Source organism: Helianthus annuus, chromosome 17, assembly GCF_002127325.2.
Source record: "Helianthus annuus cultivar XRQ/B chromosome 17, HanXRQr2.0-SUNRISE, whole genome shotgun sequence".
Lineage (NCBI taxonomy): Eukaryota > Viridiplantae > Streptophyta > Magnoliopsida > Asterales > Asteraceae > Helianthus > Helianthus annuus.
The window spans coordinates 33080947-33095135 of NC_035449.2; the positions used below are offsets into that span (position 1 = coordinate 33080947).

Below are 14189 nucleotides of genomic sequence, written 5' to 3' on the forward strand. Positions count from 1 at the left end.
ACAAAAAATTAACCGAGTTAAAGGACATAACTTGCAAGGGTTTGCAAACATCGAGTACGTTTTCTGTAATTAATGAAGACAAAGGACACAGTTTGCAATAAGTGACATACATAAAGGACGATTTTTGTAATTTACTCTAAAATTTATTATAATTTGTTTTATATGAAGAGTAGCTTTTTCATTCCTATTTGTAATATAACTACAAGATTTAGCCCGCGCGTTATGGTAGGGACGCAACATAAATTTAATTTGGCACCGATTCAAATTGTTATGGTTCCAGTACAGTACTAATACTCGCCATATCCATTCTTAACAATATAAGAACACATGGTTTATATCTATTAATCAGTAGAAGAAGATACTACGAACTTTTTTTTAGAGGTAAATATAGTAACGAGAGAAAAAAAAAACGTTACATATATATATTGATATAATTGTTATAAAGGCCATAAATACTTAAATAGTACATGGCCATTTATATTTTAGGGTAAATTACTTTTTGAGTCCTTGTGTTTTATGTGTTTTAACTAGTTGAGTCCAAAAGCAAAAAGTTTAACGACCTGAGTCCCTATAAGCAATTTCTTTAACCATTTGAGTCCATTTTTTGGATGTCTGTTAACTGTGCCGTTAAGTCCCCCCACGTGCAGTCCACGTGAGGGGTATTTTCGTCCATTTAACTTCCCCTGCCTGTCTTTATAAATGTTCCCTTTCATCTTCTTCCAAAAAACCCTAATTCTTCAAACATGATCTCTCCCTTTCATCTTCTTCTCCAAAATTAAAACCCTAGATCTTCATCATGATCAATCAGGTTGTATGCGCATGTGGCTCTGCAACTATCATTCGAACCTCGTGAACTGCAACAAATCCAGGGAGGCGATTCCATTGTTGTGCAAGAGAGGTAGTTGATTTCATATAAAGATCCACAGGTAAAGAACCCTAATTCTTGTGTTTTATGTGTTGCAGGGAAGTAACTGTGGGTTCGTAAGCTGGGCTGAACCTCCACTATGTGCACGAGCAACGGAAATCATACCTGGATTACTAAGATCCTTTAACAGTCATGAAGAAATGGCAAGAAAAAAGGTTGAAGATAGTGTTAGGGGTTACCTGGGTTTTGTGTGTAATGTATATGGTGTTGGGATGAAAGTTGTACCCTTCTTACCCCATTGACTTTTTTTTGTCAAAATTATTGTAAATGGTTAGTGGGGATGTCTTTTGTACCCAATATGATGCTAATGAAAAGAAGTTATGTTTCGCCTATCCACAAGTTACGTTTTCGCTATCGGACAACTTACGTTTTGTCTTGTGTTTAGTATAACGCTAATCAAAACAAGTTACTTTGTGTTTGTCTATCGGACATCTAACGTTTTGCCTATCGGACAACTAACGTTTTGCCTATCGGACTTTTTCCATTACTAAACCAAGTACCAAAGTAAAAAACATTACTGGAAAAAACAGACATGGCCTAAACAAGACATGGCCTAAACAAAACATGACCTAAACAATAAGACACATTACCTGGAAACAAAACTGATGACCTAAACAAAAACACACATTACCAAACCAAAAGACACTTCAAACATTCAAACATTACATAAAGTAGCATCCAAAAGTACAATATCTTAGTTAAGTTACCAACGTTTGCATAACATTACATACTAAACCAAAAGACACTTCAAACACTACATAACAAAAGCATCATATGTCTAACAAGGTAACAGTCTAAAGATCAGCACTTTGTGAAGCAGTTTGACTAGCCTTGGCTCCTCTTCCACCCCTGCCACCTCTACCAGCCTTGGCTCCTCTTCCACCCCTGCCACCTCTTCCAGCCTTGGCCCCTGTTCCACCCCTCCCACCTCTTCCAGCATTGGTTGTTTGAGTCTGACCTTGACCTGCAGTTTGACCCTGAGGTTGAGCTGTTGTTTGACTCTAAGCTTGAGTTGCACCCTGACCCTTGCAGCTCCTTTTATTATGCCCAACATTCCCACATTTCTTGCAAGTTTTAGGCACTCCTTGCCTTGTCATTTTCCCCTTCTTGTCTCTCATAAGCTCAGAAATCTCCACCTCTGAATTCTTCCTTTTCTTCTTGGGCCTTCCAACTGGAGTATGATGAATTGGAGGGATAAGGGTTGTTGGGCATTGTGAAGGTGTCCAGTACTCTCTCCCACTGATAGGTTCAATTGTGTGCATGTAAACATCCTTCCAGGTTTGAAGCCAATAAACCTAATCAACCGATGACTCTAAAACACCTACATTCATACCATTCCTTGCCATATCCCATATGGCAGCTACACCATGTTTACATGGCATACCTGTTAACTGCCACTTTCTGCATGTGCAGGTTCTCTCATTAACATCTACCTTGCACTGATCAGCATATCCACCAGTAACCTGGAATCTACCCCTACCAGCCATCATCACTGAATACTGACTTGCATCAGCCTTGATTTCATCAAACACTCTTGTAGCATATGGAGTCAAAGGTCCATTAATTTTAGCTATTACTTTGTGAACCACAACAATTTTTTTCATCAGATATTCTCTGATAAACTCAAGACAGGTGATTATTGGTTTGTCCCTCCCCTTTACAAGCTGGTTGTTGAATGACTCACACATGTTATTCAATAAGACATCAGTCTTGGCCCTACCTGTCAAACAGAACATTCAAACAGAACATTGAATATTTAAAACAAAACAAAAAAACTGTTAATGTGTAATGAAACAAACCAAACCTGTGAAATGTGATCTTGCCCAGGATGTTGGTGGAATCTGGCTTAACCAGACAAACAAGTCATTGTCAAGCAGTCTTATGGCATTCATCTTTCTGTTAAACTGTGGCTTTGTGGTAGCACATGCAGCATCCCATAACATTTCTTTGAATAAATTGCCACTCCATCTTGGTTTCATATTCTCGTGGATGTGTCGTAAACAGAACCTATGCTCTGCCAATGGGAATATCTTTGCCAGTGCTGGGCCCACTCATATTTGCAAAATCCCCAAACTGCCCTTCTGGTGGTTGCATGCCTTGTAAATCAGGATTCACACCATGACAAACCACCCTAAATCTTCTATTATCATTCCTTCTTATTACCAACTGCCTTCTTGAGTCCAATGCATGTTTTTTAATCATCTGCTTCAAGTCTTCTTTATTAGTAAATAACTGCCCAACATAGAATGGCCCTCTTCCATCCCTGACCCCCTTTCTCCTCTTTCTCATCTTCTTCAGGCCCTTCTTTAAGGGAGGGTCATTTTCATCAGCACTTGCAAAGTCTTCAAGGTCAATCTCAGTGGTTTCCTCTGCATTTTCTTCTTCATCATTCTGATTGTCTTCATCATCTTGATTTTCTTGGTCATTACCTTCTGTTTCAACAGCTGCTCTAAATGTATCCATATCCACTTCAAGTTCTTGAATCATATTGTGTTTATCAATATTGTAATCTAACTCATCACCATCATCATTATTGTTTTTACCAACCTTTTTACCTTCATGCTCTCTTTGGTCATCATCCTCATCCGTATTAGGTGGCTCATGTTCCATCCTGTAATCCGGATCATCGGAATCCTCTTCATCATCAGTAAACTTCAAAGATGATGAATCAGTATCAGCACTTGCATTTACAGTATCCTGCACATCTACTTGTTCAGTATCTTTACCATTTTGATTATCCTGTTCATGTTGTTCACTATCTTCTGCACTTGCATTTACAGTATCCTGCACTTCTATGTCATTTACACCATCATCTCCTAAGTTAATACCACCTTCTAAGTCATTCACACCTAAGTCAATTCCATCTTCTATGTCATTTACACCGTCATCTCCTAAGTTAATACCACCTTCTAAGTCATTCACACCTAATTCATTTACATCATTCACACCTGATTCATTTACATCATTGACACCTGATTCATTCACATCATTCACACCTGATTGGCCACTATCATCCAACCACCCAATTGCAAGTCTTCTAACACAATGTCTACGTTTAGCTCTAGCTCTAACAGGAACATTCCCAACTGATGGTGCATCTTCAGCAATTTCTTCAATTACCACATTTGATGTTGATTTAGGTGGTGACAGGAAATATGTATCAAGTTTTGTGATCCAATGTTCAACATAAACCTCAATCTCTCTAATCCTACCAACATATTGACACATATCTATCACATCCCGATCAGTCCCTAAAGCCCTAATCCCTTCAACCAAACTTTTATCCGGAATCCTATAATGGTAATACACAACTTCATCCTCCGGATAATGCAGCATCTTAAACATCGTGTTAAACTCAATAACTGAGAATTCATCAGCATCTATGTAATCAATATGGTTGCTTTTACCTTTAACATACTTCAATACAGGTTTAACAACAAACTCCCCACCATAGAAGATGTGAATGTTGAACATTGTAGGCTCACCAACTGAAATGAAGTAAAACAGAGTTGAGATTACTGTAAAAGGATTCATGTTAAAACAGAGATGAGATTTAGTTACTTACCATACTCCACATATGGATCGAAATGTTGTCCATAACCACGGATACACCACGTTGAGATGTCGTGAAGATGCGCCATTGTTCTTCGTTCATGTGGATGATGATCGACGGGATGATTTGAAGTTATCAGATGGAATTGTGAGAGCGAGTGAATGATTTGGGGGTGAAAATAGGGTTTAATTGAGGTTGGTGGCATTAATAAAGGTGGAATTAAGGCAGGGGAAGTTAAATGGACGAAATTACCCCTCACGTGGACTGCACGTGAGGAGACTTAACAGCACAGTTAACAGACATCCAAAAAATGGACTCAAATGGTTAAAGAAATTGCTTATAGGGACTCAGGTCGTTAAACTTTTTGCTTTTGGACTCAACTAGTTAAAATACATAAAATACAGGGGCTCAAAAAGTAATTTACCCTATATTTTAATTCGTTTTACATAGTACTTTATCATTTAATTTCATATTTCTTTAATTATTCTTTTATCCTTTTCAAATTCATATTTTCTTTTATTTTTAGTCTTATATTTCTTTAATAGCTTACGTTCGCTAACTTTTATCAATAAACTATAATTTTTCATACCTTTCTTATTTGTTTTACCATTTGTATTTAATCACAATCCTTAAACAATAGCGTTTGTTTGACGTTATCATTTGTTCCATTTTGCTACAACGTGCGACGTCAACAAACTTAGTTATATAATTAAAGATGCATGATGAGATGGAACCACATACAAAAGAAAAATCGGTGTGAGAAAAAAAAGTAGGGGAGGTTGCTACGAGGAAGGGTCGGACCTGCGCTTCATAATATGTTGTACCCTATGCGTTAAGATGTCGTACATCGAGAGTTGATGAACATGGCAAAATATAGAATCCTTAGAGATGACCATGTTAAAAAATGGATGAAATTATAAAAAATACTAAACTATAGGAACAAAAATGGCAGTTTACTCTAAAAAAAATATATCATCCAAACCAAAAACCAACTTATTTAAACGCAAAAAAGTCCTAACAAATTCGAGATCCAAAAACTAACTGATTTGAACGAAAAATATTATTAACAAAATCGTGATCCACTCTCGAACATCCTTGTAAGTCGTAAAATCTATGCAAAATTCCAATTTTTAAATATTAAATAAAACTGTTTTTTTTTTTTTTTTTTTTTTGAATTGCTAAGTGTTACACTTCCCAAGTATTGAATCCGCGATCTCCTCCTATTCAAACATCTAGTAAGTTTTCTCTTTACCACTAGGCTAAAGCCCCAATCGCAAACAAAATTGCATTTGAACCCTGAGAAATCGTAAGCATAGGGATTTATGTGAGACTGTCGCTTTAAAAAGACATCATCAATAGCATTGTGAACACAAAGTCAAAACATTGATAATTGATAAATGGAGTAAACAGTAAAAATCACGATTGTGATCTTTACTTACTCTAAGATAACACACGATGACTTTAAACCCGACTTAAATGACTTTAAACTCAACTTACAATGACTTTAAACCCAACTTAAATAGGATGCACATAGGTACTATTTTAATAATAGATGGATAAAACATAGAGATAAACTTAAGCTGCTCTTGGTGGTTTATACTTCATCAGCATCATATAAAAGTTCATTAGGGCTTCGCTCCCCGGGATCACATCCTTAAGGGATTCATGCGACCATATACGGTTTGTCCATTCTAGCAGTTTTGGGGTTCTAACTTCATCAAATATTTTGAATTCGTTATGTTTTTCAAGCAACTTTGCCCAACCGAGGAAACATCCTAAAACAACATCCAGATATCCTACATTATCTCCACCAAAATAAGCTTTCCCATTACTAAACTTCACAAACGTTTCTTCCAACAGTTCAGATCCTTCAGTTATCTGTTTCTTTATTGCTTCTTTCCCTTCTTTCCCCGGTGTTATCCTAAGCTCCTCAAACAACGAGAAAAACTGTAGAAATTTTTTAAATATATGTAAATGGGAAAAATGGATTTTAATAATCCAAACTATTGCCCATTAGTCGGCAACGGTTTCAACTTCGAAAATTCCCACTGGCGGTCTCATTTTTTCACATATTGGTCTTTAATGGACCCTGACTAACAGAACGCTAACGTCGTTGGTCTCCAGTCGCTGGAAAAAGGTTCCTTAAAGGTCCGATCTATGGTTATAAACAGGTTTGGATGAAAACTTTAAGTTTTCTGGTTAAAAAGTTGAGTTTTCCGGCCAAAAAGAAGTTTTCCAGCGAAAAAGAGGATTTTCCGGCGACTTTAATAATTGGGGCTTTTTACTAGAAATGTTACTAAAGGTGCGTAATAAGGTTTCAAAGAGGTTTGAGACGAAAAAATTGAGTTTTCCGGTCAAAATGGAGTTTTTCGGCCAAAAACATGTTTCCGGAGACTAACAACATTAGCGTTATGTTAGTCAGGGTACATTGAAGGCCAATATGTGAAAAGATGGGACCGACAGTGGGAATTTTTGAAGTTGGGAACGTTGTCGGCCAATGAACAATAGTTGGAATTATTAAAATAAATTATTTTCAACATCTACAAAATACAATGTCGGCGGCCATAGTTGTTGGCCTTTATTGGCTGACATGGGCGGCAGGATAATAATGCGGCCCAACAAATTTACAATTTTATCCCGCTTTAAAATTACTATTTTGCCATCACTTCAAAATTATGTTTTTACCCCACTAAAAAATAAATTTACGCTTTTGCTCCCAGCTAAATATTTCAATTTTGCCCCCGGTTCAAAATTACGGTTTTGCCCCTTTTTAATTTACAGTTTTGCCATTAGTTTTTTCCTTTAAAATTACGATTTTGCCATCATTTCAAAATTATGCTTTTACCCCCAGTTAAAAATAAATTTACGCTTTTGCTCCCAGCTAAAAATTCCAACTTTGCCCTCGGTTCAAAATTACGATCTTGCCCCGTATAAATTTATAGTTTTGCCATTAGTTTTTTTTTTTCACATCCAAGTTACGATTTTGCCCTCAACTTAAGTTTACATTTTGTCCATCGTTTTTTTTTTTTGTTTTCCTGGTGAAATTACAATTTTGCCCTTGGTGTAAAATTACAATCATGCCGGCAGCTTCTTGGCACTCCCCCATTGGTTCATTTAATTTACGCTTTTATCCCTAAATTAAAAATATGATTTCGCCCTCAGTTAAAAATTACGTTTTTCCAATCGTTTTAGTTTTTTTTACCAAAACTATAAAGGTTTTTTGTTTTAATTGGTTTACTCGATTTATTTTTTTTCCATGTCAATGAGATACCTAACACTCGCTCATTAGTTCTGAAAAATTACAGTTTTGCCCTGAGCCAAATTTACGGTCTTACCATTGTTTTTGTTTTTTTCCTACCAAAATTATAATAGTCTTTTTTAATTGATTGATAATTATTCGACCATCGCCCCACAAAGCGGGCGAAGCGTCAACTAGTTATTATCTAAATGTGAACAAACACAAATATCTAAAAGGGAAAATATACTAAATTTTGAGAGATAATCATAAAAGTAGTTATTTTTCTTAGTATTATGTTATACCTTCTGACATTTTGTTTTGTTTTTTTAAACGACAATTTTTTAAGACCTTAATTATTTCACATTTACCTTGTAGTTACAAGGATTTGAACCCACCATCTCATATTTGTAATGAGGATTCTGGCCAAAAAATGTTTTTTCGGCGACCGAAGACTAACAGCGTTAGGGTTCTGTTAGTCAGATTTCATTGGAGACCAATATGTTAAAAAATTAGGATTGCTAGTGGTTATTTTTAAAGTTAAGACTTTTGGCAGCCAACGGCGAATAGTTGAGATTACTAAAATTCAATATTTCAAAATAAAATCAAGCAATCTTTCACATACCTTGTTATCGATGTAGTTAGCCCAAAAATGGTTATCGGCCCGACCTAAAGGGTCGGAGGGGAGTATCGGATGGATATCAGGATAGATTTCATCGAGGTACTCGATTATGATAAGAGACTCAGGAATGGGAGGTTTGTTTCCATGAAAAAGAACCGGAACTTTCTTATAAACCGGGTTGGATGTCAACAGAAGCTCACTTTTGCAAGCGAGATTTTCGTCTATGTACTCATACTCAATAGACTTGAGGTTGAGAACGAATTGAACCCGGTTCACAAAAGGACTTGGAGGGGTTCCAAGAAGCTTAATTTCACTGTTTTTTCCCATTGCAAGAGATGATGCAAACTTAGACAAAGATGGTCACATATATACACAAAAACAAATTACATGTGCCCCTTAAACATTTACGAAAATACAATACTTACCTTCCAGTTATGAGTAATTACATTTTGCATTTGTATTGGACTTTTGTATGTCAACTTCAAGTCAGATGCCTCCCCAAATATATAACCCGATTAAAAAAGAAAAAGAAGTTCTACTTGTAATTTTCTGCAATAGCACAACCTTATTATAAACAAAGATTCTTTATTTGACTTCATACAATTAATGCCGGCTGACATTTGAGTATTTGACAATCACAATGCAATGCCGGCCTCTCTAATATATTGTAAGGGTGAACGGTCCACCCAGAAAGCACCATCAGGAAGGACTAAGGAGGGCCACCTCACATCAAATCGTTCCACATGTGAGATCGGGAATAGGTTGGAGGATCGGGAAGTACTCCTCGATTGAAAAAGTGAGAAGTCAAGCGGTGAAAAGGGATGCAGGAGGTGTGGGAACACCGATCCCTTCATGCAACAGAATAAAGACTTTTCGACAAATAGCAATGGGGTGGTGGTTCATTGGCAAAGGTAAAACTTTTAAACACTTTGGAGAGGGCGGCTCTTATGGTGTGCGGGGAGAACTTCCGCACAAGGCCCGCGATTTAAAAAAAAAATCGATATATATATGTTTTTTTTTTTTAAATTGTAAGTACATGCCAAATCCAATATAGAGGCTCATTATCAAATCCTTTTTATGTTTTATAATTTAACCCAAATAAGGGCATATGAGCACATTTTTCGAACTCGAATATGGTACGTGAATTCTCAGAGACACCACTGACCTTGAGAGAGAGAGGTCTTGGTTCAAGTCTTATAGACGGTGTGAAATAAAAGAAATTTGTCTTTAAAAAAAAAGACTTTTTCAACAAATGCTAAATGTTAAAAGGTAGTATTATTTATGAATGGCACTTTTGGAAAACAGCAAAAAATATACTAAACAAAGTGACGAAAGTAATTATTTTTCAGACATGTTATATATTCACGTTAAATTTATGGTTAGGCTATTTGTAGTTATAACCCCTATTAGACGGTTAAGAGGTTTTATGACAAGTGGTAAAAAAACGTAAAATGTGAGGGTTATGTAATATGTGTTTTTAGTGGATGAAGTCCCATAATCTTCTACCTTACTCAATTATTATTATTTTTTATTTTTTATTTAATCTCTAAATTTATAAAATTAAAAAATAAATAACCTTTTCTTAAATTAGAAAAAACATTACAATAAAATTAAAAAAAACACTCTAAAACTCAAAGTCTATATTTTTTTCGATAATCGTTTTTCGTTTTAGAGCCATTTCCAACGCCTTTCCGATTAAGTTGTCGTGCGGCTTTGAGTAAAACTCAAAGTCACTCTCAACTAGTCTATCACTCATAAGCTCGACTACTTCCCGGTTCTCTAGTATACGTTGAGCCCCGAGGTCGCGTATGTTTTGAAGGCGTTGGTTCATCTCGGAAAACGCTTCATTCAAGTCAGATCCCCCCGATGATGACTCTGGTCGCCTCGAGTTTCCACCGCTTCTTCTACTGGTGGTCGTGGTAGCTCCGCCTCTCGCTCATCCGTCCGTTCCTCCCCCGGAAATAACGCATTAACATCGTTTAAGTTGATGTTTCGAGCCAGACGTTGGCGTTTCGGGTTCAACTGACTCGGAGGTTTTTTACTTCTTTGCCGACCTACTATTTTCTGACCTACTAGGAGCGTTCGTTTGGTTCTAGTCGTCGCTTGATAGAGGATGAACGAAACCCGGGTTGTAAGGATACATATTTTCTAGAGTAAAATCTTGAGTTTTTCTAAAATATGGAGCGAAGAGAATGATGGCAGAGAGAGCGGTATAAAAATAATATAGATGAGAACTTTTTATAAGGTTTGGGGCGCTATGATTGTCCATCGCGTTGGGTCACGCTAGAGTACACAACGTCTTAGGATTAACTACTCATCATAGAGTTTCGTGTACAAAACGTTACGGGATATCTCAATTAATTGCTCAAGCCAGCCATTATGTTGGTAAAAAGGTCACATGTCCTACCTCTTTCAGGCCTCTAGTTTTCTACATACGATTAGCTACACATCCCTTTCTAACATAATCGAGGATTTTTAAAAGGTTATTGTTTCAATAAATGAACTTTGTGGCAACGGGTTCATCTAAACAACCGATTTTTGGCAATTGGTTGTGATATTATCAGGTTAATAAAATTTTCATTTTATCATTTTATAGACTGAATTTTGTGATATTACAACTTTTATTCTTTATGTTTCACTAAATTAATTATAGACTGAATTTCTTAAAATTTTGACTTTCATTAGGCTATAGGGTGTGGCTGGAACCCCTTGGGGCTATCAATCCAACTAGGATCTACGTCAGCGCTATGTCAACGCCACGTAGGATCCACTTCAGCCATGGAGCCCCTTTAATTTGCATGGTGTGGATGGAGCCTCATATTAAAAAAAAGATTTGATTGGTGCAAACACATGTCAGCCCCACCTGATCCTTTGAACCTTGGCGTTGCCATGCTGGCGAGCCATCTATGGCGCCCCCAGTTAACTTGCGGGGTGTGGGTGGATAGCGCCCCGAGACGCTATAGTGTCCTAGCTGGCGGGGGTGGCGCCCCCACACCCTCCAGCCTTAGTCGTCATTATTTGAAAAATTCCCTGGATTATTGTCCTTAACTATAACCCCATCTAATTTCTCTGTTATGTTATCAAATGTATATGTCACGTTAGGGCATTTAAATAATTTCCCTTATAAATAACTAAATATAGTTTTGGACCCACTTACAAATAGTTAAGTATAGAAACTTCGCAATGACGTTTTTTCAAGAAAGAGAATCGATATAGCAAGATTTATGGCGGGCAACAAGGCATATAGACGTCTAGTTGCCTTTACGTAAAAAAAAAAAGGAGCTAAATTGTTTTCATTAGAGTAGGTAAATTGGTTAGCCTTAAAATTGTGATCCTACTATGAATCGGGTCCTTACAAGATCAAAAGCATGTGATCACTGAATAACCAGATGATAGATACATGGTACACATATTTAAACATAAGCACACACGTAAGTAAGTAAATACGTAATGTTAGGCATTAATTAAAGAGTTTCACGTAAGGTTACAAGAGTTTGTGGATGGCTTTATTTAAGTGCAACAAGATTTTACAAGAGTTTTTAGAAATGTTATATAGGCATTAACTAAAGAGTTTCACGTAAGGTTTTCTCGATTTATTGCTCAAGCCATTCTGACGTGAAAATGTAAAAGGGACACATTTCCTGTCACATCCATAACTTATTGCTTTAGGTTTTCAGATACTACTATTTTATTATACGGCTAACTCAGACCCTCACTAATCTTATTTTTAAATTTACACGTACATTTTGTTCAACCTATTGTAAAACATAGAATTAGGCCTGTCAATGGATGGATATAGATTGGATCATGATCCGATCTTTTAATTGATCCAAATTAAATGAATCATGATCCGATCCATTATCCAACATAATGGATCGTGATCTAATTTATATCCAAATAGTTTTAAATAGATGGATCACTATGTGAAAAAGATAAATATCAATTGCATTTTATAACTTTCCTTGTAACTACAATTTCATTATTCACTAGGGTGGGCCTAGGGTGTTACCCTAGGCTGGTATAATGTAGATGGGCTCAAGTGAAGGTATGTAGATGGGCTCAAGTAAAGATCAGAATGCTGAGGAGTTGAAGGCCCATAAGGGTTTGTTCGTTGTCATATAATACAAGAGAGTGTTAAGTTTGTGAGTTCGTTCAATCATAACTCTTTACATACATCTCAGTAGATATTTTCTCTCTCTAAGCGTTTCATCGTTCTAGGGTTATCTGAGCTTTCTGTGTTTGAGATCATCTATAGTTTGTTTAGATTGTTGAGGAGTGACACAGATCATCATGTTGATGTCTACGTGTGAGGGTTTATCTTTCTGTGTGAGTTCTGAGTCATTTGTATTCGTTACAACGATTTGTGTTGAATAAAGTTTCCATCTATGATATACCATTCTTTTGACACGCTATCCTGATCGATTCAAATTAAAAATATATATATAATAATAAAAAACTTAAAAAACTGTAATAAATAAAAAAGTCACCAAAAAAATAAAAAAAACTCTAAAAAATTAAAAATTAAAAAAATAAAAAAAAATCTAAAACACTTCTAAACAATCTAAAAAATGGTTTTTAAAAAATTCTTATTTTTTTATTTTTTTTAAGAATTCTGTTGACTTTTTAGAATTTTTAGATTTTTTTTTTGATTTTTTATAATTTTTTTATTTTTTTTTAGAATTTTAGAATTTTTATTTAATTGAGTTTTTAGAATTTTTTTATTTTTTAGAATATTTGAATTATTTATATTTTTAGAATTTTTTTTTATTTCTTATAATTTTTAGAATTCTTTTTAGTTTTGTATGTTTTAGAGTTTTTTTGTTATATTTTTTTTAATATGGATCGATTCAAATAGTGATTGATCCATTTAAAATTATTTTCTTTTTCTACCCTGACGCGGTGCGGTTCCTAAAGCGGGTTCAACAGGTGGTAAGCAGTAACACCGCACATGTTAAGGGGCAGAATTTTGTGTTTAGCAGGGTAGGGTTTGCTATTCAGAAAGGGGTAGCGGCGCAGCTTGTTGCTCGTCTACCTACCATTAGTTTGTAATCGTATTGGATATTCATTTAAAAAAAAAGTTACTGAAAAAAAAATAATAATAATTTGAATTGATTCAAGTTTATTTAAAAAAAAAATTACTAATGGATCGATCCATTGGATTAATTAATGGATCAATGGATATTTTTTATGATTCATTAAATGATTTAAATGGTTCAAATTAGATATGGATCAATATTTAATCCATTGACAGGCCCAAATAGAATTAACTAACCATCTCTCCTTTAATGAGGGTTTTTTAAAAAGTTATTAATTCGATAGAAGCTTTTTAGATACTTTCTTTTTCTCGTTTAAAAGCAAAGCGCTTTGGCAGTGGTTGATCTACAATAATCGAGTGTTGGCAATAGAGATCACAATATTTTTTTTTTCAGTTTCTTTAATTCACTCTTGGGAAAATTACTTTTTGAGTTTGTTTTAGTGGTTTTAATCACTTGAGTTAAAAATTAAAATGTTTAACTCCTTGAGTCCCTATAGCTACTTTTCTTAACTATTTGAGTCCAAATTTATAACACTGTTAGAATTTTTGGTTAGTTAAATTACCAAATTATCCTTATAGTTAAAAAAAGAAAAAACTATTTTTTATTAGATTTCTTTCTCTCTCTTATATCTCTTTCTTTCTCTAAATTCTACATCTCTCTCATCTTTCTTTCTCTCTCTAAACCACCTCCATCCCCCGCCACAAAACACCATCACCACCACCACTGCACCCCCACTGTCACCCCCGCACCACCATCTCACCACTGTCACCTTCAGGATTACTGGCAACATCTTCAAGTTCTACTGTGCCCAACGCATT

At 35.5% G+C, this 14189-nt stretch overlaps 2 protein-coding genes and 1 long non-coding RNA gene across 3 annotated transcripts; 1 reads left to right on the forward strand and 2 right to left on the reverse strand.

Moving 5' to 3' along the window:
* Positions 1-1518: 1518 nt before the first annotated feature.
* On the reverse strand, positions 1519-3096 carry LOC118489161. The gene is made up of 2 exons (XM_035986825.1): positions 2730-3096; positions 1519-2645 (listed from the first exon to the last, which is right to left on the reverse strand). Exons 1-2 carry the CDS (start codon positions 2902-2904, stop codon positions 2221-2223), a joined length of 600 nt encoding a protein of 199 aa, XP_035842718.1. The 5' UTR covers positions 2905-3096; the 3' UTR covers positions 1519-2220.
* A 2719-nt stretch (positions 3097-5815) lies between these two features.
* On the reverse strand, positions 5816-8807 carry LOC110920668 (glutathione S-transferase U17). The gene is made up of 2 exons (XM_022164852.2): positions 8339-8807; positions 5816-6425 (listed from the first exon to the last, which is right to left on the reverse strand). The coding sequence occupies exons 1-2, from the start codon at positions 8660-8662 to the stop codon at positions 6054-6056; spliced, it is 696 nt and encodes a 231-aa protein (XP_022020544.1). The 5' UTR covers positions 8663-8807; the 3' UTR covers positions 5816-6053.
* A 229-nt stretch (positions 8808-9036) lies between these two features.
* On the forward strand, positions 9037-12726 carry LOC118489162. Its single transcript, XR_004886558.1, has 2 exons — positions 9037-9246; positions 12326-12726. It is a non-coding gene; the product is annotated as an uncharacterized LOC118489162 (long non-coding RNA).
* The last annotated feature ends 1463 nt before the right edge of the window (positions 12727-14189 follow it).